General features: G+C 39.8%; 1 protein-coding gene across 2 annotated transcripts in view; it reads right to left on the bottom strand.

Annotated features, from left to right (window-relative positions):
• The window catches only part of Usp8 (ubiquitin specific peptidase 8), a 51,620-nt gene that overhangs the window by 5,726 nt on the left and 19,006 nt on the right, over positions 1-26,888 (bottom strand). For both annotated transcript variants that reach the window (XM_034496290.2, XM_076929693.1), the window contains exons 5-15: positions 23,425-23,587; positions 20,421-20,463; positions 18,185-18,329; positions 15,977-16,139; positions 15,016-15,160; positions 14,522-14,745; positions 10,373-10,930; positions 6,111-6,191; positions 5,243-5,505; positions 2,847-3,059; positions 1,579-1,789 (exon numbers count right to left, since the gene is read on the bottom strand). In XM_034496290.2, coding sequence (XP_034352181.1) covers positions 1,579-1,789; positions 2,847-3,059; positions 5,243-5,505; positions 6,111-6,191; positions 10,373-10,930; positions 14,522-14,745; positions 15,016-15,160; positions 15,977-16,139; positions 18,185-18,329; positions 20,421-20,463; positions 23,425-23,587 — 2,209 coding nt within the window. The remainder of the gene's footprint in view (positions 1-1,578; positions 1,790-2,846; positions 3,060-5,242; positions 5,506-6,110; positions 6,192-10,372; positions 10,931-14,521; positions 14,746-15,015; positions 15,161-15,976; positions 16,140-18,184; positions 18,330-20,420; positions 20,464-23,424; positions 23,588-26,888) is intronic.

Here is a 26,888-nt window from a genome sequence, read left to right as displayed (position 1 = left end):
AACGTATTAGGTACATGTATGAACATGTCACAAGTATACATTATTGTATCATTATACATGATATTATGTATATTATCATTACATTATACATTATGTATATTGTATATGATATACATAATACATTATATATTATATAGAATACATGTTCTGTATATAAAATACACATAATTATGTTTTAAGTCCATGCCATTTTTTAAAAGTTGATAAGTTTAGCTTAAGTTTTTTTTTTTACATTTATGTTGAGTGTGTATACGTGTATGATACGTGTAAAGGCACATGTGTCGAGATGCATGAGGAGCTCAGAAGACAGTTCTGTGCAGCTGGTTCTCTCTTGCCTCCTTTACTTGGGTTTTGAGGATCAAAATCAGGTCATCAGGCTTGGCTTTGCCAGTGCTTTTACATCAGCCGAAGCACCTTGCTAGCCTCAAAAGCATTGTATTGAAGAGAACACATGTCATATAAGGAGGAATTAGGGTTAAAATTCAGAGAGAGAGAGAAAGAGAGAGAGAGAGAGAGAGAGAGAGAGAGAGAGAGAGAGAGAGAATGTGTGTGTGTGTGTGTGGTGTCAATATATACCCCTTGAGAAAAATCTCTTCATGTAGCCCAGGCTGACCCTGAAGTAACAATCTTCCTGCTTTAGTCTCCTGAGTACTGTGACCTTAGGTGTGAGCCACCACAACAGCTTGAATTTTTATACTTATGTTCAGCTAAGAAGCATGACCTTAAAGGCTTTCTGAAGCAGCAAGAGATAAGCTATATACAGATGGAGGTGGTCCCTACGTAAAGATACTGCTGTAATACAAGCCCTGTGCAGGCACCATGTACTTACATGGAACAACTCTTATTTTGGAAGATAAGACTTAGAACATTAAAGTATAACACACACACAACACAAATATGAAATAATAAACAAGGATGTTCAGATTATATTAATAAAACCATGACTTTGCTTATATAAACCCGAGAGTCACAAGAACGCCTCCAACAGCTATTTTACTATTTGTTAATTGTGCAATACTTTCTATTAGTACTTGAGTAAATAGCCACACACTACTTCTCAAATCCATGGTGCACATTTCTAATCTGAAAATCTAAAACATGGCATGCTGCCACAAGTGGAAAATTGTAGTCCATGAAAAAAAAAAATCAATAGAAAACAATTATTCAAAAATATTGTAAGAAAACTCACTTCAGGACACATGGATATGGGAAAATAAAAAAAAATAAAAAATTATGTTGGGTCTAAGATTCCAGTCCCAACATGTCTCATTCTATTTAATAAATGTAAACATTATTCAGTTTTGTTCTGGGGAGCTAAGCAGACTCCACACAGTACACACATACATTCACACACAGCACCAGTACATAGAACACACACACACAACATACACACACAGCACCTAGAACACACACACGCGCGCGCACACACACATGCATGCATGCATACACACACACACACACACACACACGTGTAGTCCACACTTATTACAGTCACTCTTATCTGAGGAAGGACCACTGGTAAACAGGCATTTAAACTGCTCTGAAGATGGAAGCAAGCTGAGGAGACCCCACTTTCACCTTATTTAGATCCTCGTGGAGGCCATCCATGAGGAACAGAAGCAGCTCTTGTGAATCTTGCTGGCTGGATCCTGCAAACTGGTCATTAATTTTACCAATAGTGACTTTAAAATCTTTTGGACTGATGTATCTATATTGTCCTGTCCACAGCGCTTTCATGATTATACCAAATTCTTCTGCCACTTCACCTTTATGGCCCAACAAATTTGACCTGTGCAAGTAAAGTTATAGAAAATAAAGGAAAGAAATTAAGTTATAGTAGGGTCTTGATGTCAGCATAAAACCACACACATAACACACAAAGGAATCACTCACCTGCAGGCTTGAACCAAACACATCTGAACCTGACTTTGCTGTGGTCCTCCAACTCATTTTCTTATCCTGGCTGCAAGCCCTGCTCCTCACGCACATCAACAGGCTGCAGTCAAAGATGGAAGCTGTAACCCTGACAGTGTGTCTGCCATCTTCCTTGTCCTTTATGACCAGAGCTGGGATAACTACCCATATTCTTGCAGATAAAGATAATTTCTCTTTTATTAATTTGACTCCTCTGAAGCTGAGTGGCAACTGAATACGTCCCTCCAAAATTTAGGTATTGCACATAGACTAGGACTAGGCCCTTAAGGAGCTGAAGAGATGGCTCCATGTTAGTTAAGAGGAACTGTTTCTTGGAGAATACCCAGGTTTGACTCCTAGCACCCGGATGGTGGCAATTGTCCATAACTCCAGTTCTGGAGATCTGATACTCTATCTGGACACCTCAAGCTGCTATACTCACACATGCACATACTCCTAAAGATACAATGAAAAAAAAATAATGAAAAGGACCTGAATAGGCCATGGCCTTGGGTCTGCTGAAAAGGATACAATGAAGGGCTCACCCTGGGCCCTTCTGCCTCCTGCTACAATGGGAGCGCATAAGAGCCCTGATGAGATATTGGCATGCTCATCCTGAACTCTGAGTCTCTACAACTATGGGAAAATAAGCTGAGCAGGCAGTGTTCACCGTGCGAGCTGACATGACGTAATCCTGGAGAGAGCCAATTGCTGAAAGCTGTCCTCTGACCTTCATGCGTGTGTTCTAGTTTGTACATAGTCACACTCAAGATACACACATTTTTAAAAATCAAAATTCTCACATACAAACAAACAGAAATGATTACCTAGTCTTGCATGTTATAACCATACAAAACAAGAGTAAGGCATACAGAAACTATGATTAAATATCCTTCTCGGTAGTGCACTGCAGAAGTGAAGTGTCCCTTTACCTGTTGATATCGTCCTGGTAGCAGTTCCGGTTGAAGTAGTCGGCCAAATGTGGAGCATTGCACAGGCACTGCAGTACTGAGTTCATGTAACAAGTGTTCCCCAAGTTACGAAGTCCAGTGAGAGCTGGCCCAGAGCCTCCAAAAACAGGATTGAGGTTCCGAATCTGAGAAGCAGAAAGCCTCGAGATCTCAGCTTTAGGGTAACATGGTGGCCTAAGAAAGGAAGAACAAGATGCCTTATGCAGAGCATCCGAGGCTGAGTCACACTGAAGACGGTAGGTAGCTGGAACAGCTGTACCAGAGAAAAGCTTGTCCTCAATCCACAGGCTAAACTGCTGTGGTCTCTAAGACATTCAGCAATTACGTTAGTTGAATGTGTTCCAGGATATGCATGAAATGCATACCTACCACTTCTCGAGAATGGTGAATTCTTGTTCTAGAGGTAGCCTGAGACAAGTTGTCTAGCTTCCATACATTCAGCCACTGCCCAATAGGAAAAAGCTCTTTCAAATTTCTCCAAGTGGCCCAGAGACATTAGCGTCATAAAATATTCAAATTCAACCAGAATGTTAGAGAATTAAATATGATAAAATCATATGTAATTATAAATTATACATTAATTCTAGAAAAAAAAATATGTAGTGTCTCTCATATGTAGATCCCAGCTGCTAAATACCAAATAGTGTATTTAAGTGGGATTAGAGTGAGTAGAAAGAAACCCATCCGTCAGGAAAAAAACTAAGGAAATGAGGTGGGGAGAGACACAGAACACGAGATATGGAAGGAAGTGGTGAGGAGGTTGGGAGTTTGGGGTTGGGTGGGGAGGGAAGGGCAGTGTCTGAACTGAGTGTCTGCAGACACTTTTCTTGTACCTATTTTCTCAATACTATATTGCACAGTATTTACACTATAGTAGGTATTAAATATTTAAGAAATAAAGAAGCAGATATTTATGTTCTTGCAAATAAATTACACATAAATAAAAGTATATACGAACCACAGAACAGGTCTCAAATAAGGCAAAGGTTATCTGGGTACTACTACCTAGCTATGCTGGTAGTATTCCACTAAGTCTCAGAGGATGACCACATTTAAATTAATTAAACTTTAAAGCCATGTTGGACAGCATGGAGGTATCTGCTGGGTACTTCTGGCTAAAAGTGCCCTGACTAGTGGACACTCCCTCATCTTCCTGATCCCCACTTAGTGTATATAATACATGAAAAAAAAATCCACCACTTATTTATATACACTCCAAACTCCATATATCCAAGACCCCTACAGTAACAGTAAGGATACACCATGCATGAGATAAAAAATGCTATCTATGGTGTTGGCGTTAATTTGTTCACCTCTTCCTGTTTCCTTTAAATCACTTCTGATTATTCATTAACACCCAATACAAGCTGTTTTGCTGTATTAAAAACAATGACAAGGACTAATACCTATTTGTGTTCAGTAGTTCTATACCTCCCCCCACCCCAATATTTTTGATCCCTTATTGGTTAAGTCCTAGATACAGAAACATCCAATATGCTTTTGCTCTTTTTGAGGCCAGGTTTCATATAGGCCCAGGCTGGCTGAGGATAACACTGAACTTCTAATTCTAACCCTTCTGTCTCTATTTCCGGCTTTATAGGTGTACCTCACCATTACTGATTTATATGTAGTGTTGGGATCAAACCCAGGCTTTGGGCATGTTAAGCAAGCATTCTGCTAACTGAGTTACACCTCAGCCCAGAAGCCATGAACATGAAAGGCCAGTTGCATTTCCATCCCACCCCCAAAAGTGCCCAATTCTTGTCAGTTAGAGCAGAAACACAAGAAAATGATGTGCTACTTTGGGAAACTTAAACCCACTAATCTCCCTGTGAGCAGAGACACTTTTATAGACAGGAGACAATGCTCCTGTATGACTGAGTGAGAGAGACAAAGGCTGGAAATTGAGTTCTGTAACACTGCCAACTCAGTCATCCTGTAAATTACCATCTTGGGTGGTGAGTCACTACCCAAAGGCACTACCTCCCAAGCCTGATACCTGAGTCCAATCCTCGGGACCCAAAAAGTAGATGAGAGTATTATAATGTACAAGTACACATAAACACACATACTTAATAAAATTAAAAATTACAAAACAAATTATGACCTATGAAAAGATGAGTGGAGGCCTTGGGCATAATACTGGGAAAGTGTTCTAACAATATGTGTAACACTTTCCTATCTATATCAATACTAAATACATTGATTAAACCTCTCATGTACTAAGTTAGCATTTGTTTTTTACTTTTCCTTCCATCCTAACAACAAACTCCTCCAAGGCTGTAACTTTTATGAGGTGACACTCAGACAGGTCTAACTGATGACACTGCTTTAGTTCTAGAATTGGGAGTGCTTACTTGTTCTCCCGGTTGACTGTTGGGGTCACCGCTGGCCTCCTCTTCTCCTCCTCCTGCAAGGCCTGAGTGATGTCTGGTGAGGAGTAGGAGCGCTTCAGTTTGGATGGCTCCCTGTCCCGCTCTGCGGGGATCTGGGGCTTGACTTTGTGAGTTGGAGGGGTGGAAGGGGGTGCAGACGAAGGAGCCATTTCAGGTGGATACATATGAACCGTGTTTGTGGGTGAATGGTAGTAACGAAAGGTCCCAGTGATTGGATCAAGAAACTTGGAAAAGAGAAATAAACAAACAAAAAGGTAAGAAAATCCTGTAAGCACAGAAATGAGTGAACCGTGTGTGCTAAGGATTAAAGCTAGGGCCCTGAATTTGCGAAACTTTATTTTCGCACAAACTTTATTTTCCACAGTCCCTAAAATAACTTGAATAAAAGTGATAATCACTTTGCAAACTTTCAAAGAAATTTAGGCTTGCCTTAATGGAATATGCAATTTCAAAATTATATTGACAGGGTGCTCAAAGGTTAGTCCGAATCTGAGGCTGGATACTAGGAGAGCTCACTCTGTAGAATCGGGGAAGAGCTTATGTTTTCTATAAAAAAGTAGATGAACAACTAGAAAACTCCTTTTGAAAACAAAGTAGGCCGGGCAGTGGTGGCGCACGCCTTTAATCCCAGCACTTAAGCACTTGGGAGGCAGAGGCAGGCAGATTTCTGAGTTTGAGGCCAGCCTGGTCTACAGAGTGAGTTCCAGGACAGCCAGGGCTGCACAGAGAAACCCTGTCTCAAAAACAAAACAAAACAAAAACAAAAACAAAAAAAACAAACAAAAAGAAAACAAAGTAGTATGCTTTACTGTAGAGCTCTGGTGTTTACCTTGGCCCAGCCCAAAGGCAGTCCTGGCACAATTCTCCCCATTTCTTCACTTCGTGCTCTCGTCAAAGGTTCTCGCTGAGCCTAGTTTAAAAAACAATAATCCAGTCAAAAATTCCCATTCATAAACTTAAAGTACTTACACAGAAAAGTTTCTTGACCACCCTTCATATTTTTAAAGGCAGCATCAAAGATGAAGGCAGTTTTGTGTTTCTCAAAGTCTACTGTATCAAGGGTTAGAGGAATGTGAAATAAAAGGGAAAATGTAATAACATTTCTAGAAATTTCCAAAGGAAGCTGAGAGGCCACTAGGAAGCAGAGACTATGACTGAAACTGCTAGCTGGGAGAAAAAAAAAAAAAAGGCGGGTAATTATTCTAAGTTAATTATCACCCTGCACAGAGACTGGAGACACTCAAAGGCTATGCTCTGGAGCACCCACTGAGAGCTGTGTGAATCTTCTCTGTCTTCAACAGCAATTCCTAAAACTTTAACAGTGTGGTTACTTCTGCAGTTACTGTGTTTGCAACACTGGAGATGAGTGTGCACAGAAGGCTGTCATATGATTATCTCCTGACCTAGTCTAAGCCACCTTGCCCTCCTACCACAGCTTCTTCTGGATCCATTTACAAAAATCATGTAGTGTTCTCTGTAAGTAAATGCAGGGCAGCATACTGAAACATCAGTCTATACACTAACTATAGATGCTCCTAGCTTAGAGACTTTTCTGTTTGTAACACTTCCTTAGGTAAATAAAAGACACTTCTCATCCTGGAGAAAATACTTCGAAATCTTCAAATAAGGGACTTGACAAGAATATTATAAATTCATACAGCTCAGTCAAAACTGGCAGTCTAATTTAAAAGTTGCCACGATTTTGTCAAAGACAGATAAGCTGGGTGTGATAGTGACTACCTATAACCTCAGCTTTTGCAGTGTAGAGGCAAAAAGGTCATGAGTTCAAGGTCAGTCTGGGCTGCTAAGATAAATATAAGAGACATCAATGACATTAGGGAAATGTACATTAAAACTACAAACTACATCTTCTAATCACTGTAATGTTTTGGCTAGGATGTGGATATATGTTGACAGCTGTAAAATGGGCAGTTGCACTGGAAAACATTTTGGGAAATTTTTTTGTTGTTTGGTTTTTAAGTTTTCTTCTTTGTTGCTGTTGTTCTGTTTTTTGTTTTTGGCTGTCCTACAATTTGCTCTGTAGACAGGCTGGCCTGAAACTCAGAGATCTGCCTGCTTCTGCCTTCTAAGTGCTGGGATTAAAGGCAGTGACATCATGCCATGCTCTTTCAAAGTTTTTTCGGTTTGTTTGTTTTTCAGTTTTTAAGTTTATTAACAAAACAGGTAGAAAAGAATTCCAGTCCTAAGTATCCACTCAAAAGTAAAGACACAAATGTTCACAGTAGCAGTATTCAAAATAATTCCCAAGAAGCAATGCAAATGACTAAGTAATCCAAACTGACATGTGTGTATGCGCAGAGCCTATAATACTTAACTATATGGAAAAACAAGCTACCAATACATGCTATGAAATGAATATACAAAACTATGCTAGGTAAGGGGTTGGAGACATGGCTTAGTAGATAAGCACTGGCTGCTCTTCCAGAGGACATGGGTTTGATTCCTGAGATGTGCTCTTTTGCTCTCCTTAGGAGCACTGACATACATTCAGGCAAACCATCCATACACATTTAAAAAAAAAAAAAAAAAAAAAAAAAAAAGCAGCTAGACCAGCAGTTCTCAATCTGTGGGTCCCAACTCCTCTGGGGGCTGAATATCAAATATCTTGTATATTAGATATTTGCATTACGATTCATGACAGTAGCAAATTACACTTATGAAACACCAATGAAACAATCTGATCATTGGGAGTCACCACAATATGAGGAACTGTATTAAAGGGTCACAGCACTAAGAAGGTTGAGAACCACTGTGCTAGATGAAAAGTCAGCTGCTAAAGACTGAGAAAAGACAGTTAATGGAGACAGCAGGTTTGGGTCTGAGGCTTTCAGGTGGTTACAGGACAGGACTATACGCAGAGTGATTTTTTTGGTGTTGTGAAAATGTTCTATGATTGGGTTATGTTAACAATTTTAGGTACTATGTTAATCTTTTCTTTTCTTTTCTTTTCTTTTCTTTTCTTTTCTTTTCTTTCTTTCTTTCTTTCTTTCTTTCTTTCTTTTTTTTTTTTTTTTTTAATACAGGGTCTCTCTATGTAGTCATGATTGTCCTGGAGCTCTCTTTGTAGATCAGCCTGGCCTCCAACTCAAAGAGATTACCTGCCTCTGCCTCCCCAGTGCTAGGAGTAAAAGTATAAGCCACCATTACCTGATAGTCTGTAAATTCTTGTCACTGACTAACTCTGTTACAAATAGGTAAATTTCACAATATGCAAATTATATGTAAATTAAGCTCATTAAATCTATCAGACTGAAAATAAAAACAAAAAATTAAAAGAAAATTAAAAAAAAAGAGAAAACTTTAAAGTCTCTCTGGAAGGTGTACTTTACTGTTAAGTTTAAAACAGTTCATTTGGGATTTCATACCACTAAAGAGAAAAATGAATCACTGAAGAAAATAAAACTCAGCAGAATGTGAAGCACTAGTTTCCAATGCAGTATAAACTGTTAATCATTAGTGTATGTTCACCATGCTCTCGCTGACTCTACTGCTGACATCCTATATGGTTTTCATTAGCGTGAAAAGGGCTGTACTCTAATGTAATTTAAACACGAGCAAGAGAATGCTGACAACACAGAATTTTATACAGATCATATTCAAAATGCAAGGTCGGTCTATCTGTCTATCTATTTACTTATTTATTTTGGTTTTTCGAGACAGGGTTTCTCTGTGTAGCCCTGGCTGTCCTGGAACTCACTCTGTAGACCAGGCTGGCCTCAAACTCAGAAATCTGCCTGCCTCTGCCTCCCAAGTGCTTAAGTGCTGGGATTAAAGGCGTGTGCCACCATTGCCCAGCGCAAGGTCTATTTATTAACTAAAACCTTTTACACTGTGTTTGCAAGTGTTCTCTCCCCACATATGTCATAATCTGGGGGCCACTTAGGTTTGTACGAGTATTTATAGTACCTCAAATGACGCCACAAACATGAAAGTGTTAAGTTCTTAAAACTGTCTCCAGTACAGGAAGGGGGAAAGAGGCTGTCTTCCAATTTCACTACCTATGGAATTTTAGGCAAACAACCACCTCTGAGCTCAGTTTTGCCTGTAAACTCACTACCATATGAGGCTATACTATAAATAAAAAATACTGGCAAATACTTGGCATGCCTTGAGTGTTTTGAAGTATTTAAACTGCATCTTAAATCAGAACTTCATCTCTCTAATTGTAGGTGTTTAGAAAATTCTCACACAGGGGTTGTATTCTGTTGAGCTTTACTCAGAGTTGAAGTCATGGGCTTAAGTGACACCAAGTGAGCTGACCTATAGGTTTGTACAGTACACCTGGCTACAGGAGCTTTTGTTCTATAGTGAGGTTAGCCTGTGTTCCCTAAGCATCATATTAATATGGACTGTCAATTTGGAAAATGTGACCAAAGTACTGTTTGAAAGGTATAAAATCTGGCATTTTGTAAGGTAGCATTTTGCTTTCCAGCAGTCATTTCTGCACTACCAAAATTGTTTTCTATTTACTTGTATGTAAGTAAAAATAAGCTGTTACACAGTAGTCAAAAGGAAAGGACACTGTTAGCTGCACAAAGAAAATGAATTAAAGGTCTATTATTCCATGAACGTACCTTCTAAAAGTAAGGCAATTGACTTGAGTATGTAGTTAAGGAAAGAAAAAAGTAACACTGATTTAAAGTGTGCTGCCAGAAACAAAATCACACAGACTGACCAAAAATACGATTATATGCAAAAATAAATGTCAGGCTATCGATGTTATTGACTATACATTCTATGTAGACAAAAAATGACCTCAACGTACTGGAACCTACTTCTCCATTATGAGATTGTATTTTATTCTAATCTTTTGATGGTCACACACCACATATAGAAATGAATATAAAACTATTTCTAACAATAAGATGTATGGCATTTTATAAACAAAAGATTCTATTGCCAACCAATCATTTAATGTACGTCATCACAAGCCCCAAAGGAGATCAGGGAGCAAACACCAATGGATCAGGACAGTCTCTCACCCCTAGAACATTATTCAGAATGCCTGTCCCGTCTGTAGAAGGCCACTGTGTCACCATCTTATACACATTTTCTGCTTGTTTTACTTACCTTGCTTGCACTGAGCTCTCCTGACATGGATGCAGGGGACACATCTGCTGGCCTCTTCTGTGCTTCTGATGTGGGACACCTTTTACCTTCCACAGAAACCTTAGCATCGGAAGCTTCGTGTTCATTCTTACTTTGTCTCTGGGTTCCTGTGGCTTCCTGGGCCCCATCTGCTGAGGGCTCTCTGTCTTCCATTTTGGTCTGTTTGCTGTCCCTCTTCTCTTGTCCATCCTTTGCTTTGTGCTGATTCTCAGTGAAGTCACGTTCTTCTGCATCCTGGGTCTTTCCAGCTTTGTGCTCTTGTTCCTCCCTTCTCAGCTTCTCTTTCTGTTCCTTCTGTTGCCTTTCCCAAAGTTCCTTCTCCTGTTTATTCTTTTCCATAAGAAGGGCAGTTTCTTCATGAATACGAGCCTTTTCTTCATCTGTTAACATGGTGGTTGGAGGGGGAAATACTGGCTTGGTGGATCTATCAGAAAGAACTCTTCCACTCTGATCTGTATTTTCAGATTTTATTCTCTGATCTTCAGGCAACTTAACTGCCGGTTTTTTTGTACGATCAACCTAGAGAAACAAATAGAACAAAATGTGCTTTTAGTGTTATTTTTTGGGACAAATTCTTACACATAGGCTAAATTGGCCCCAAACCTTCAATCAATCCTCTTGCTTCAGTAAAATTTAGGAGTATTACTTCAGTTTCAGTTTGCAATCACGTGTTCTGGACTCAGAAGAGTTACATGTCTTAATGATTGACCATAGAACCAAGATGTGACAGAGGAGTCTGAAGCTCCATACTGACACACCCACCTACCTCCTCCCCATCTCCACATAAGTACCCATAATGCTTCACACTCAGCATGGCCAAAGACGAATGTATGACACCCACAAATTCGGAGCTTCCCTTCATCTCCACAAAGCTGTATAAACTAGTCACCTGGCAGTTCTAGGCCATGTTCTTCCCACAGCTTCCTGCTACCTGGTGAAATTCCTTTCAGCTTTACCTCCATCTCTGAGACTACAATGAAGCCTACTGCCTAACATCATCCTGTCTTCCCGAACTCCAGAAAAGCCTCTCACTGCCCGCTCACCTGTTTTGTCCCATTTCCAGTTACACATCTCATGTGCCCAGCATAAGTGTGAAAGTTAAAGAACAATTTTGCAGAGTTGGTTCTTTTCTCCCACCTTTATGGAACATCTTCTAGGAATTGAATACAAGTCACCAGGTTTATTTGGCAAGAGCCTTTATCTGCCCAGCTATTCACGCTCCCAAGTAATCATTGTAAAACAAATCTGACTATGTTTCTCTTTTGTTTAATAAAATCCTATTTCATATTGCTATCCATATTTAAGTTTTGTACATACATATACTTAAGTACATATAAAATGAATAAATGAATTAAATAAACTTTATCATAGCCTGACTACTATTCATTCTTTAATACTTAAACATCTTTCTTCCTTTATTTATTTTTAATATTTATTTTTATTTTATGTGCATTGGTGTTTTGCCTGTATGTCCGTGGGAGCATGTCAGACCCCTGAAACTGAAATTACAGGCAGTTGTGAGCTGCCATGTTGGTGTTGGGAATTCAATCCAAGTCTTCTGGGAAAGCAGCCAGTACTCTTAACTGCTAAGCCATCTCTCCAGACCCAACATATTTATTTATTATTTTGTGTGTGCACATTGCATGTGATGTGAATACAGAGTCAAGTATGGAGATCAAAAGACAACTCCTGGAGGATGGGTCTTTTCCTGCCATGTTGCAGGATTTAGGGATTGAAGCTGACTTCAGGTCATCAGGCCTGTGCATAAATGCCTGCACCCACTAAACCATCTCACCAGCCCTACTTCTATATTCTTATACCTTAACTATTATATATTTTTAAAGCTATTATTAATTTTACCTGTGTGGTAAAGAGAGTCAGAAGACAGCCTGCAGGAGTTGGTTCTCTCCTTCTACACATAGGTGTAGGGTTCCAACTCAAGCTGTCTTTAACTACTAAGCTGTCTTATTAGCCCTCCAGCTTCCTTTTTGAGACAGGGTTTTTCACTGAACCTGGAGCTCACAGATCAGGTAGACTGACTAGCCAGCAGGCCCAAGATTCCCTTACTCTGGCCTCCCCAGTTCTGGGATTAAAGGTGTGTGATGGTGCACTTGGCTTTCATGTGGCTGCTGGGCCCTGAACTCAGGTCCTCATACTTGCATAATAGGCTCTTCATTGGCTGAGCCATCTCCCAGCACCACATCTGATTAAGAAAGCTGTCAAATTCTAGAACGTGAACACTGAGAGACGCTCGAGCTACTCTAACAATATTATGAGAAGTGACCCTAACATTTCTTTAAAATACTGTATGTTGAAATAGCAAGAACTTGACTGAGAACTTCTTAAAAATGATCTATGCAGCATGCTTATAAAATGAATTTGTATTCCCACACAAAGTTAGTGGGAAAAAAAATCCCAATTTCTTTTCACTTTTATTTTTTGCTTTTTTACTTTTTCAAATTAAGCAAATAAATCTCTCAAATAAACAAAATCACCCATTCTTTTCTACAATTGAAAATAATTAATAATTACAATTGAAAATAAAAATAATTAAGTAGAAGAACAACTGTGGAGATGAAGCCAACACTAAAAGTGGAGCAGGACCCAAAACCAAAGCTTCTATCTATCCCTATCTGCTGGCTCACTCACCCTTCCCTAGTCTGAGAAGTACTATACTTTACTATCTTAAACTTACAATTCTTTCTTCAGTCCCTCATACCTGTAAAACAAAGTTCAAACTAGATCTAAGTCTCTGTCACTAGCTGTCTTTCTGGTCTCATGTACTGTCACAGTGCTCTCTCCAGCATGGACCCTCGCCTATACAGGTCAAGGGCCGTCTGGCCCCAATCACTCACTTTTCCACCAGTCTCTGCATCTGTAAACTGCACTAAGATCTTAGAGCCCAGAAAGCTGCTGCTTCTCTCTGGAAAAGAAACTTATTTCTCCTGCTCTGCTCCCCAGGGGCTGGCAAAGCCATGGTGCACTACTCTGTGACGGGACTCTATACAGGTCTCTCTGTCACTGCAGAGAATCCATCCTACCCACATTTACAAACTTTCATTTTATATAGAAATTTCCTCAATTGCTTCTCAGATTATTGAGTGCAAAGGACCTCAGAATACTCTGGACAAATTGTACATTTCTCAGTCATCTTGGGATACACAAGAATTAGAATTCAATTATCTTAAAGACATGTACAATAATATAGCTTCTCTTTATAATGTCTTACATTTATATTTTAAGGAAACTTATTTATTCAATTTGTTTTAAGATTTAATCTGAAATATTAGATAACCCTAAAAATGATGAAGATACTGATTTTCAACAGCTCTAAAGAAATCGGCATCATCCACTTCAAATGTTAATACCTGAGGGAAATAAATGCTACAAATCCGCACTGAACTTTTCTCATCATTACTCTGAACAGTAGAGCATGGCAGCTATTCAGATAGCATCTGTAACCACCAGAAGTAATGCAGAGAGGACTTAAGCTCTGAGTAGCGTGTGGGTGATATGTAGATGTGTAAGAGGGACTGAGCACTTGCAAGTTTTGTCATTTTCATGCAGTCCTGGAAGCCATCTGAGCCAGACATCTGAAGGCAGCTGTGCCAATCAAATCACAGCAAGGTCACCAGCTGAGCTCTTCCAGCTACTTTGGAACACAAGCTGTTGCTTAAGGTTATGGGAAATGACCACCAGCTAGTTCTGAAGTCTTGTAAGTAATCTAATATAGCCAAGTCAACAGGGATAATTATTATAAAAGGATTTTGTAAAAATAAAGGTGCCTGGGGCTGGAGAGATGGCTCAGTGGTTAAGAGCACTAACTGTTCTTCCAGAGGTTCTGAGTTCAATTCCCAGCAACCACATGGTGGCTCACAACCATCTGTAATGGGATCGAATGCCTTCTTCAGGTGTGTCTGAAGACAGAGACAGTGTACTCATTTACATAAAATAAATCTTAAGAAAATAAAAATAAAGGTGGCAAGATGTACAAATTCTAAGGTATCATAGACAATATATAAAACTGTGTATCATATGTTAATATGATATTAAAACAAAAGAACAAAGTTAGTAAAAAAAAAACCAGATAAACAAAAACCAAGACAATACCTGTGGAACATTCTTTGTAGCAGGCACTGGCTGAATTATGGGTGAAGCTTCAGCTTTGGGAGCTGCAACAGGTCTGGCTAGAGCTGACTGGGTCAACAGTCTTGGTTTTTCATCCTGATCAGTTACCAGCTGAGCCTTTTCATTTGCTTCTATAGGAGGAGGTGGCATCTGGGCAGGAAGTTTGGAAGGAACTGGCTCTTCCAGCGAGGGATAAGTAAAATCCACTAAAATTGCCAAAAGAACAGTACATTTGCTTTAAGACCCGCAAACTCCACAGTGTTTACGCGATATGCAGGCTGTGTAATAGCTAACAGAGGGAAATGACAGTCACCACTGTCTTAAAGAACATGAACTCCTAGTCTGTGTTGTTTCGCCTGAAAACAAACTAGCATTTCATAGGACAAAGGCATATATAAATAAGGTCACCCTAAACACATAAGTGTTTTATTTTGTACTGAAGCAATTTTAAACACAATTTTCACATACATACATACATGAGACAGACACCTCTTCAGTTCTGCTCCGAGAGGGTGGAGTGACCTTAGCATTTGTTGTAAACTGTGGATAGCAAAGGAGCCAGTTTTCATAGCCTCCCTCTAACACCAAAGGCTCGTGGCGCAGGACAGTTTTACTTTCCCACTACAAAATAAAGACAGATCTTTTTAAGATGGTACTAGTCTCTTGACAGCAAAAACCACCACAACAAACCCAAATATAGAACTGTTCCCCGTTGAGCAAAGTGAAAAAAAAAATTAAATTCAAAATACAACATTAAATGAAGTATTAGATAGATATCAATATAAACAGTTTAAGAACCAAAAACCAATCCATGATCTTAGAAGGCAAGTTATAAATAACTCCAGGACAAAGCCTAGCTGACCCTCAGCACCTAGACCCAACAGCATGTCTACACTCTGCACTTTACCTCCGCCTCTCACATATACACACTTTTCAAAATGTGTTTCTATAAAATAATGGTTTTTCATGGAAAGGTTTCTGTGTGTAATATCACTGGCTATCCTAGAACTTGCTTTGTAGACCAGGCTCGCTTAAAACAGAGGTCAGCTGGCCTCTCCCCCAAGCCCCCAACAGGAGTGCTGGGATTAAAAGCTTGCCCCACCCCAGCCTAAAATAACAAAACTGATTGCCCCCTCTCCCCCCCTCCCCGTGTGTGTGTTTGTGCACAGATATTTCAAAATTTAATGAATCACATAAACACTTCCAACCAACACTCCTGGCCACGCTGGGATAAACATAAAGATAAGCACTCATGCCATTACCCCTTAAGTAAAATTTCTAAAAAGAGAATGACTGAATCCAGGCTCAAGAACACATTATGCACCACCAAGATGGTTACTGAACACAACTTTGTCTGAGTACAGTTGGTTTAAAAGTCTAACAGAGCCAGTCAAAACAACCAGACTCCCAGCAATCAGACCATGGCAGTTACAGTACCTTGTAAAGTGCATCTTTCAGACTCCGCAGAGTGGTCCCAAGCAGCAAATCTTTCACTGAACTAAACCAGTCGAGAAGGACCACATAGTCCACACTCCCCCTCTTCTTCCATGTGTCTTTCGAATCGTCTGAGAGGTTGGCTTCAATCCGACTAGCAGTGACTCTGAAAGAAATGAGCGCTTGTACTGAGGCAAAGCTGAAAAACGACCCTCGCAGATTCTGTGCCATACCAGGACAAACTTTCTCAAGTTAAGTTCCATATTAAGATATAACTAGTCAAAGATATTCTATCCCTTCGTTACTGCACGTTAGTGCTTTTAGTAATTACTAGAGAGGGAAAAAAAAAACGACTCAATTTTAACTCCTTAAAAAAAAGATTGTAGGTGGAGGGAGCACAGCAAAACTGTAAACAGGAAATGACCTAGACACCCTTCTCAGCCAAATCTAAACTGAAGCATCACGCTGGATACATTACCCATATTTAAGCTCATGTCTATCTATACTTATAATAACTAAACAGGAAGATTTAAGTTAGTCAGCAAGTACACACAGCCTTACAGTGTGCCAGACACCATATGCTTAAGATTTTATTGAGTCCTCCCAACACTACCCGTCAGGAGACATTACCCCCACGTTGTAGCATCTTGGCATATAGAGGTCTTGCAACCTGCCTGTGGTTACAGCTCAGGTTTATACTTATTTATTTATTCCTGTCACCAGCATGTTCTCAACTATGAAAAAGACAGTGTTCAGCTATCCTTTTGCTCATATGGGAGCTCAGGTCCTTACCATGGCCTGTTAACCAGACTCAATCCTGTTACCTCACCCTTCTCTTCTCTAATGGCTTGTCCCCTTTGCTGTGCTCCTGCTCAGGGCCTCTGTTCTCGATGTCTTCTCTGTTTGCTCCCACTCCTGGCCTCAGAATGTGCACATGTTCAACACCTGCTAAGGACTTTTCTGTGAGTCTTCCTTAAACTAAATGTTAGGGTCTACTCCAAGACAGACAGACAGACAGACAGACAGACACACACACACACACACACACACCAATACACATTCACCCACCACAACTCACTAACATAAAAGTTTCACAAAGGCAACGACTTTTATCTGTTCACTGGTTTAGCCTTAGCACTTAGAACCACAGTAGCCCGGTCCACTGCTCAGAAAATATTTGCTGAATGACAGAATGACTGAATAACACAGATCCATCCCGTTGGTTTAAAAAAAAAAAAAGCCAGTGTTCTAGAAACCATTCAGCATTTAGTAGGTATTTAGTATTTAACTGACAACACTAGCAAGCTGAGTAGGATTGGTGAAACTTTTACCGATAAATAAGACAAAATGGCTCTGGACTAAAAATAGAATTTAAAAAAAAAAAAAAAAATCTGTTCCTGAGTAATAATGTTGGCTACTGTATCTACTGGGAAGTGCAGAGGAGGAGGAGCTGATATAAAATATCATCTAGCTGTCTTTACAGAGATAGTTCAAGATGCTTGACCTACAATGAAACAGAATAGAACAAATGAGATGTGAGGTTGTGAAGGGGTGTTTATTTGCCTACATAGTTCTTTTGGCTCCCTCCCGCCCCCCCGAGACAGGGTTTCTCTGTGTAGTCCTGGCTGTCCTGGAACTCACTCTGTAGACCAGGCTGGCCTTGAATTCAGGGATTCACCTGCCTCTGCCTCTTGAGTGCTGGGATTAAAGGTTATGTGCCGGCACTGCCTGGCTACATAATTCTTTTATGTTTAGTATTTTAGTGAACATGTTGAGAAATAATAGAATCAAAAAGTGTTTCCCAAATTTAAGTTTCTTATGTATTATCTTTATAATTTGTTCTACCTATTCTATAATTTAATTTTAAATGTAACTTAATCAATTAAATTTAATTATACTGTTTATTTTAATAAATTCATATGCTCCTATATAAATGGAAAAGGCACCATCATATCTAATATATAAAGGCCAAGTCTAAAAATAAAACAGGTAAGTAAATCATATTGTCGTTTTATAAGGAAATGAACAGAGCAATGGTAATAAGCACACCCCACTTACATAGTAATGGAGACAACGGTCAGAACACATGTTGACTGAAAGGACACAGTCATTTACACACTAGGGAGGCCAAGCGGGAGCACCAAAAATTCAAGGCTAGTCTGTTAGCATAGCAGACTCTGTCTATTATTATCTAAGCACACAATGACCTACCCTGGACTGATAGCTTCTTCAGGAACACTGAGAGAATCCAAGATACGGGAATGCTGATAATCCTGTATTTTTCGAGCATCCATTATAATCAGGCTTGTGTTTTTATCCATCATCATTGTATATAGTTCCTTTGCTGTGATTGCTCCTTGGAATTGAGAGACAAAGTAGTAAATGAAAAGAAACGCCCAGTTCTATGTGCTGGCATATTAGCAAACATGGAAGAACAAAGTATTCTTAGCATCACAGACTTATCATCCCACAGAGTCATTCTTTATCTTTTACATGAACACTGAGTATAACTCATTATTGACATTTATTAAGAGACAAGTTCCATGTCTTGTTTATACACAGGCTGGACACACTGCTCAGTAGAATAGTATCTGCCTTGAAGTGTTTCATTCTGGGTTTGATTCTATCATGACTCCCTTCACTCAATTAAAACCTTCATGTCAAGGTCTCAACTGTATCTGTTATTAGTTCTACTAGTAGTCTCAAAGAAAGAAAATTAAATATGTGCCTCATTAAGATAGAAACATTTCATAGACAAAATGCATGATTAATAAAGTCACAAAGGCTGGTGATATGGTTCAGTTGGTGGGATACTTTTCCAGGCCCAGGGTTCAATCCCTAGCAACTGCATAAACTGGGCATGGTGGAGTACTTGCTTTTATTAAAAGGTCAACCTTACAAATAAAATTCAAGGCAAGTCTTGTGTAGATAAGTTACTGTCTCAAAATGTTACAAATGCGCCTCTAAGGGTCTCATTTATCTTTTCTAATTCTTTTTTGGGTCTCTGATGAGGTGCTATGAGTACTGTTTGAATGTTTAGATTTCCAACTATTTATTAATTGAATGGGGTATGCAATTTGGAAAAAGCAAAACTATGTTGCTATTTTTCTGTCAGCTTTACCACCTGAAATGAAAGATCAAAAAGCATCACATTAAACTTTAGATACAGAAAGCTGCTTGCTAAAAACACTGTCCAGCCGCAGAGAATAGGATGATACCTAAGCATGATGAGCTACAAGGATGATGAAAACTAACCTTAAGATCACCAACCGATTCTAAGAAGGTACCTTACACTACACATAGTTTATTTTTAAAATTACTGTATGATAAGTACACAATTGCTCTGGTGTTACATATAATTATGTTTAATTTATATCTTTCCTGAAAAAGAAAAAACATCTCTCTTTTTTTTGTTTGTTTTTTGTTTTTTTTTTTTTTGTTTTTCGAGACAGGGTTTCTCTGTGTAGCCCTGGCTGTCCTGGAACTCACTCTGTAGACCAGGCTGGCCTTGAAGTCAGAGAGCCACCTGCCTCTGCCTCCCAAGTGCTGGGACTAAAGGCGTGCACCACCACCGCCCAGCAAGAAAAAACATCTCTAACAGATGAAGTCAACTCCCTAACTTATTGGTAGGAAATATACTTGTCACTAGATCATCAATACCAGGTATAGATACATGAAAATTACAGGTTAAGATTACTTCTTCAGGGTGTAAGGGCATCCACTAAATAATTAACTCTTACAACGTAGAGTCACAAATAGCTGCTAACAGCCCTTAAATTTACTATAAATTCTCAAAGTTCAATATACACAGTTGAATTCACTATGAACTGCTTCCTTATTAACTCCTTTGACAGTTAATGCTGTCAACTTGACAGGATCTAAAATCAACCTAGAGACAACTTCTAGCCTTGTCTGTGAGGAACAGTGTCATTTCTATTAGGTTAGCTGAGGTGGCATGGTTCCATGGCTGAGGTACTGTCTGGGAAAGGAAAAATGAATTGAATGCAAGCACACACCTTCCTCTGCTTCCTGACTGCAGTGCAGCCTGTCCAGCTGCCTCAAGCTCCTGATACCAGGACTTATTTCCCTGCTCTGATCAACTGTACCTTAGAACCATGAGCCAAAATAAACCCTTCCCTCCTTAAGCAATAGGAAAAGAAAATAACACAACAGCACTTTATAGATGGAGAAACTGAGGTACAGTGGTAAGTATCACAGTCAGTATATCGAGGAGCAGCTTCTGAGAGGTCATCTCTCAAACACCAGGCTATGGTTAACTACGGTACATAGAAAACAAAGTAAGTAAACTGCACATTGCACATTTAATCATGCCAGACTAAAATAATGCAGTAAGGCAATATAGAACTTAGAGTCTAGGAAGACTCTCACTGTATCAAACCAAAGTCTATTCTAATAAAGAGACTCAGAGGAACACTCTCTCACATACCTCTCTCTGCAGCTGCACCTCCTTCACTCTTCTCTCCATTGATCTAGTTCACAGAAGAAAAGAGTTTCAAACTTAATACTCTATTGCAATGGAAAGCTAAGAAATACAGTGTGCCAAGTAATGGCATTTTATAAAAAATACACATAAAAAAAGATACAGCTCAGTAGTAGAGCGCTTGCCTCGAGTGCATGAAGCTATAAGCACTTGACCCTGGTAATGCCCTCTGCCCTAAAGAGCTCAGACACAGCGTACTGGCTTTACTAGGCAGCAGCTGAAATAGCCAGAAGTGTATCAGAATCGCTGTTTGTGCTCAAATTTTCTTCAGCTAAGTGCCGGATATAATTTAATCTGAGTGCTTAATTAGAAAGTGCTTCTTAAAATGAAACAGCAATTCTAGTACTCTAGTCAGTGTTTTCTACCATAAAATCAAAGGAAAATCAAGTAATAACAACATGCTACTTATACAGGTTACATCTTCCGAGGCAACATGACACAGCCTTGTAAGATGCTAGCTCATTTTACAAATGGAGAAACTGAGGACCCACTTGGACTTATGGATCAAAGTGAGCAACACACTTGTAGGTGCACATTTGTGTAAGTTTTATTTATCATCTGGATCCTAGCATGACACATATGAAACACAGGGTACCATCCGCAGAGAATTCTCATCATGAAACAAAACAGCACTGCCCCGACACTGCAGGAAATAAAGGAAAACCTACAGGCTGGGTGGCGAAAGTGTGTTTCACTTTCTTTATCCAGTCAAGTGCATGGTATGAAGTTTCAGAGGATAGAATCTTAAAGGGAAATTATTAGCACCTTGAGAGATATAACAATCAGAAGACAGTTCATTGTTTGCATCATGATTCAACAAGTCAACCTAAGAACCAATCACGTGCAGGCAGCAGCAAAGTTGGAATACAGACTGAGCACCTGGCGACACTAAGGAGTTATTGTTAAGTTGGCAGGGTGGAGAGGACTGTGGTTATGTGAGCTGTACGGCAGAGTAGCAGAGCAGCTAGATTTTGCCAAAAAGAAAAAGAAAAAAAAAAAAAAGAAAACAGAAAAAGGAAAAAGATAAAAGTGTAGGAGACAAAGTAGGGCAAATGTTAAAGTGAAGGTAACAGGGCTGGAGGTGCAGCACAGCTGGTCATCTGCTTGCCCTAGCATCCCATTAACCGGGCATGATTACACAGGCCTATAATCCTAGAAATTGGGGTAAGGGCAAAAAGCAGGAATTCAAGGACAGCCTTGACTACTTAGGGAATTTGGGCTAGCCTGGGCTACAAGAGACTCTGTCTCAAAATAGAAAAAAAAAAAAAGTGACTACCCACTTTTGAAAAGGCAACAAAGGCTGGAGGGATGACTCAGTAGTTAAGAGTGCTGACTGCTGACTCTTCCAAAGGACACAGTTCAATTCCCAGCACCCACATGGCAGCTCACAACTGTCTTTAACTCCAAGATCTGACACCCCCATACAAATATACATGGAGGGAAAACATCAATGCACATAAAATAAAAATAAATTATTTTTAAAAACAAAACAAAAGAGGAGGCAACAAAATGAAAAAAAAATCCCTTTTAAGGGAATTTTATTTGCTTATGGAAGCCACTTGACCTGTTGAAAAAAACCTCCCTAAGTTAGTGAGTGGTTTGTCTCCCATTGTGAATTTAAACAATGGAAGATCAGGTTGCTTAACCCTTTCAGAGTGCTTAGCCCAGTGAAAGCTCTTCCAAAGAACAGTAATCAACACTAGCAATAGGGGACACTTCCAAACCTTATGAATAACAAAGGATCAGAGGAAGCAAAACACAGTCCCCAAGGATTTCAACAATTCAAAACAAGTTACATCTTAGGGAGAGTAATTCTGAGAAAGTAAAGGAAGGGTCATAGTGAGAGCTGGCAGACATTGAGTTACTTACTGGTGGCTTTTGATAAAGACAGCTTGTATATGTGCTAACAAGACTGAGTGAAATGCTGAGCAGGACAGACAGACAAAGAGAAAACTGGAATAGAAGAAGAAAGGAGCCGGGCAGTGGTGTTGCACACCTTTAATCCCAGCACTTGGGAGGCAGAGGCAGGTGGATTTCTGAGTTTGAGGCCAGCCTGGTCTACAGAGTGAGTTCCAGGACAGCCAGGGCTACACAAAGAAACCCTGTCTTGAAGAAAGAAAAAAAAAAAAAAAAAAAAAAAAAGGAAGAGGAGGAAGAGGAGGAAGAGGAGGAAGAGGAGGAGGAGGAGGAGGAAGAGGAGGAGGAAGAGGAGGAGGAAGAGGAGGAGGAAGAGGAGAAGAGGAGGAGGAAGAGGAGGAGGAAGAGGAGGAGGAAGAGGAGGAGGAGGAGGAAGAGGAAGAGGAAGAAGAAGAAGAAGAAGAAGAAGAAGAAGAAGAAGAAGAAGAAGAAGAAGAAGAAGAAGAAAGGAATGGATGGCAGTGCCTGAGACTCCAGACATAAAAACAGTATAGGACCAAATAAAGCAGCAAACCAGACAGAGTTTCTCTGTGTGGCCCTGGCTGGCCTGAAACTCACTTGAATGAACTCTTGAGATCCACCCACCTCTGCTGGGATTAAAGGCACTCACTCACCTCACCACCATGCCTGGCCCTATCCTTCTCTTAATGTAGATTATCAGGAGGAAAAAGACCCCCTCAGATCTTGTTTTAAGACCTTTATTTGGCAAACCTGAGCCCAAAAATTGTTAAGCAAGACTCGCATAGGCTCAGAACTTAGATGGATAGACCACAATCCAATGTTTCCTCTCATGCCACTCTCCTTCCACTGTAGTGACTGCTAAAACTATAACCAATGACCAGGACAACGCTGCCGTGGAAGCTTATAGGAAGACCCAGAACCAATGGCAGTTGGGACCTTTGATTCAAATTCTGACCAACGCGTGAAATGTTATCCCTGTTGCCTCAAGGAAGTTTACACAGTGGCAGGGCAACTCCTCCAGGTAGGTCACCTGGCAAACAGGACCAGTATTTACACAATAAACTTGCAATACCCTTTGGGTTTTGGTTTTGGAATCCAGTAAATTCTCCACAGAGCGTCTGGCTGCCGCACCACTGTCCTCTCTCCCCATCTCCTGCCTTTTCTGTTGCTGCAGCTGCTCTTCCTCCCGTCTGTCCTTTTCTTCAAGTTGTTTCCGAACTTCAGCCTCTTCGTATCTAGTTGAAGGAAGATTCTTGTTAACATGACAGAGTACGGTAAGGGAGTTCATGCTCCATACTGAGCACCCTGACTTGGGAGAATTCTGCTAGAGTTCCCACACAAACCACACACATCTGCCCTCAGGTGCAGTCTGTGTACTTTAAAGTGGACAAACGCCTTGAAAAATAAATGTTATGCTTTTTTATTAATGTTGTTCTTGCTTTTTCACTAATTTCAAATATTTAATTATTAACTCTGCTACAATTTCATTTTTAAGACAAACTCTTGATTACTGTCCCAGTATCTCAACTGTGTTGATGATTTGGATCAAAATGTTAAAACAAGTATTCAAGAAAGGTATTAACCACACTAACTCTAGAATGGTTATTGAAGTCAAGAAGTGATTCTCTTCTAATTTGCTAAAAGTTAAACATGCTATGGTGACTAGTTTGTAGCTATCCAAGGTATTTGGAACTATTCCCCACAGAATGACAAGTGATATTGTTGGGAATGTATGCTATCAAGGACCTTGCTAACCCTGTCATTAGTGATGACAGTAATGTCTGTTGGTTCTAAACTTAAGAGGATGGGGGGAGATGGAGACGGAGACAGAGATGGGGTGGTGAGGTAAGGGAGAGAAAATATTGAACAGAGGAAGAAAAGGGTAATGAAAGACTCTAGTCAGTTAGTAAAGAATGAACTAAAACTCTGGCATACTTATACTGTCTATCCTCCATACTTGTACATGAAGGACATATGCCTCCCTAGACAGCCACAGCTCTGGACTGCCACAGAGACAAGGAGCAGGCAGGATGAAGGACTGGGAAGGGGAAGGACATCTATCAAACTCTCTAACTTTGATAGCTTTATTCCCAACATCAGGACTTCATGGACCAGAGGCAGCTAAAACTAATACAGAAAGCCAAAGTTCTAGTCTCTGCATAAAGTTGTCCAAGTCTATAGCTGACACCCAAACTAAGTAAGAATAGAGCAAACACTGAAGAAACTGCTAACTTTAAAAGGCATTTCAGATACTGACTACCACAGGCAAGACAGTGTATAAAATCCAACCCAGCCAAGTTTACCACCATAATCCCCCAACACTCTTGAAGGGAATAAACCAAGAGGCTGAGTCTCCATAGCCCACCATGTTCAAAACTAACCAACACAGCAAGAAAACAGGACATCAAAAAAAGAAAGAAAGAAAAAAAGAAGAAAAAGAAGAAGAAATCAGGACAGCCAAGAAAGGGCAAACAATGCAAACTGGCTGAGATAAACCTGAATGACAGACTCAACAGAGCAATCATGAGCAACTAACCAACTCTGCCCAAGGATAAGTGAAAAATGGTTTGTAATGACTTAAACATATGGGATACTTCTGCGAAAAAGTAGATACTATAAAATAGCCAACAGAAATTTTGTAGTTAAAATGCATCTGAAAAACAACCTGAAAACTGGAGGCAACAATCAGGACCTAAGAAGCAACAAAAACTTGGCAAAATGAGAAGAGAGGCTTACACAGCAACAGACACAGCCTCAGGTAGATTTCCTGACAAACCAAAGGCCTGTCATATGGACAGCCAGAGTGCCAGTAAGAGAATGAAACAGAATAAAAAGTATTTGAAGAAATACTAGCCCCAAATTCCCCAGATTTAATAAAAGACATAGATTTACAGATGCAGAGTCCAGTAAATCCTAATTAGAAAAAATAGAAAACAATGGTAGTCACATCATATTCGGCTACTAAAGAGAAAACCTCAAGCCAGGAAAGGACATATGACATACAGTAAATCAACAACAGGACCAACTGGTATGGATTTCCACATCAGAATCAGTAGAAGACAGCTGGTGCACACCTTTAATGCCAGCACTCCAGAGGCTTCTGTGACTCTGAGGCTGGCCTGATCTACAGAAGAGTGTTCCAGGCTAGCCAGAGCTACCAAGGGGGACAAAAGACAAAACAAATACAACCACAAAATCCTGTCAACTCAGAAGCATGAATCTTATGAAAACATTACTTATGAGTAGAGACGAGAACATCAGTTGATAACTCAGTCTGATCCCTGATCTTCACATGGTGGACAGAGAGATTGACTCCCACAAGCATAAGACCACATGTCCACAATCCAAAACAAACAAGCAAGCAAATGAAAACAGGAGTAAAAATAAAAGTATTTCCAGATAAGAAAAGTATAGAACTTGTTCCTAGCAGACGTGGACTACCAGAAAAGCTAGGGAGATTCTCTAGAACCCAGCAAGGTCAGGCAGAAACTTGCATTGTGTAGCAACAGAGCGAGCCAGAACAGGAAAGGAAAGGCAGGTAGAGAAAAAGTACTTTCCCTCTTGCTTTCTTTAAAGCATATATGCTATGACTGGTTTAGACATGAACAGAGGGAATCTCTGTCAATGAGACAGAGATCATCAGGATAAATGAAAAAGTGGGATAGAATTAAATTGAATGGGCTGGAAGTAATGAAGATGCAAGGCTGATCTCAAAGAAGAGGCTGTTTCCAGATAAGAGAAACATAATGGTCGAATTCATTAGGCATTTATGATAATCACAGGTATATAAATGCCTAAAAACACATCTTCAAAATACGCAAAAACTCAATGTAATTACAGAGAGAAATAAAGTATCTGTTTAGATTTTTAGTACCCTGTCATAATAATTGTTACAAACCAACCATGGTCAAAATAAACACCCCATGAAATAAAACAAAAACTGATAACAAAACACCACCACCTCCAGTAACAAAAAGCTTAGCTAATCCAGGCCTGGAAATGCAGGTCCACAACCTTAGTTGTTTGAGAGGGTGAGGCAGGAGGGCTCCAAATTCAAGGCTAGCCTGGGCAACTCCTGACTCTGTGTGTGTGTGTGTGTGTGTGTGTGTGTGTGTGTAAGAGAGAGAGAGAGAGAGAGAGAGAGAGAGAGAGAGAGAGAGAGAGAGAGAGAGAGAGACTGAGACAGACACAGGGTGGGGTAGGTGGGCATCTTTCCAAGTTAGAACATTTGTGGTAGCAAAGGCCTTAGGTTCAAAATCCTTGAGGGAGTTGGGCAGAAAATAGTTAAGATCTGAACAGCAATCAACAAAGCACAGAGACCTAAGTGACAAACAGTACTACAGTGTTAAATAAGGTCCATCAACTCTAAACACCCCTCCTAACGATTACACTCCTACTGAAATTGCATTTCCATTGTGAGGTACTTTTTTTTTTTTCAAGTACATACTGCATACTGGCCAAGGTAAAACTGTATGCAGAACCATAAACAAAGACTGTTATAGGATCAAACACCTATTGCTCTGATGAAATTGAAAT

This window comes from Arvicanthis niloticus, chromosome 2 (genome assembly GCF_011762505.2).
Source record: "Arvicanthis niloticus isolate mArvNil1 chromosome 2, mArvNil1.pat.X, whole genome shotgun sequence".
Taxonomy (NCBI): domain Eukaryota; kingdom Metazoa; phylum Chordata; class Mammalia; order Rodentia; family Muridae; genus Arvicanthis; species Arvicanthis niloticus.
Note: the sequence above shows the minus strand (reverse complement) of the source record. Positions and strands in the feature narration are given on the sequence as shown.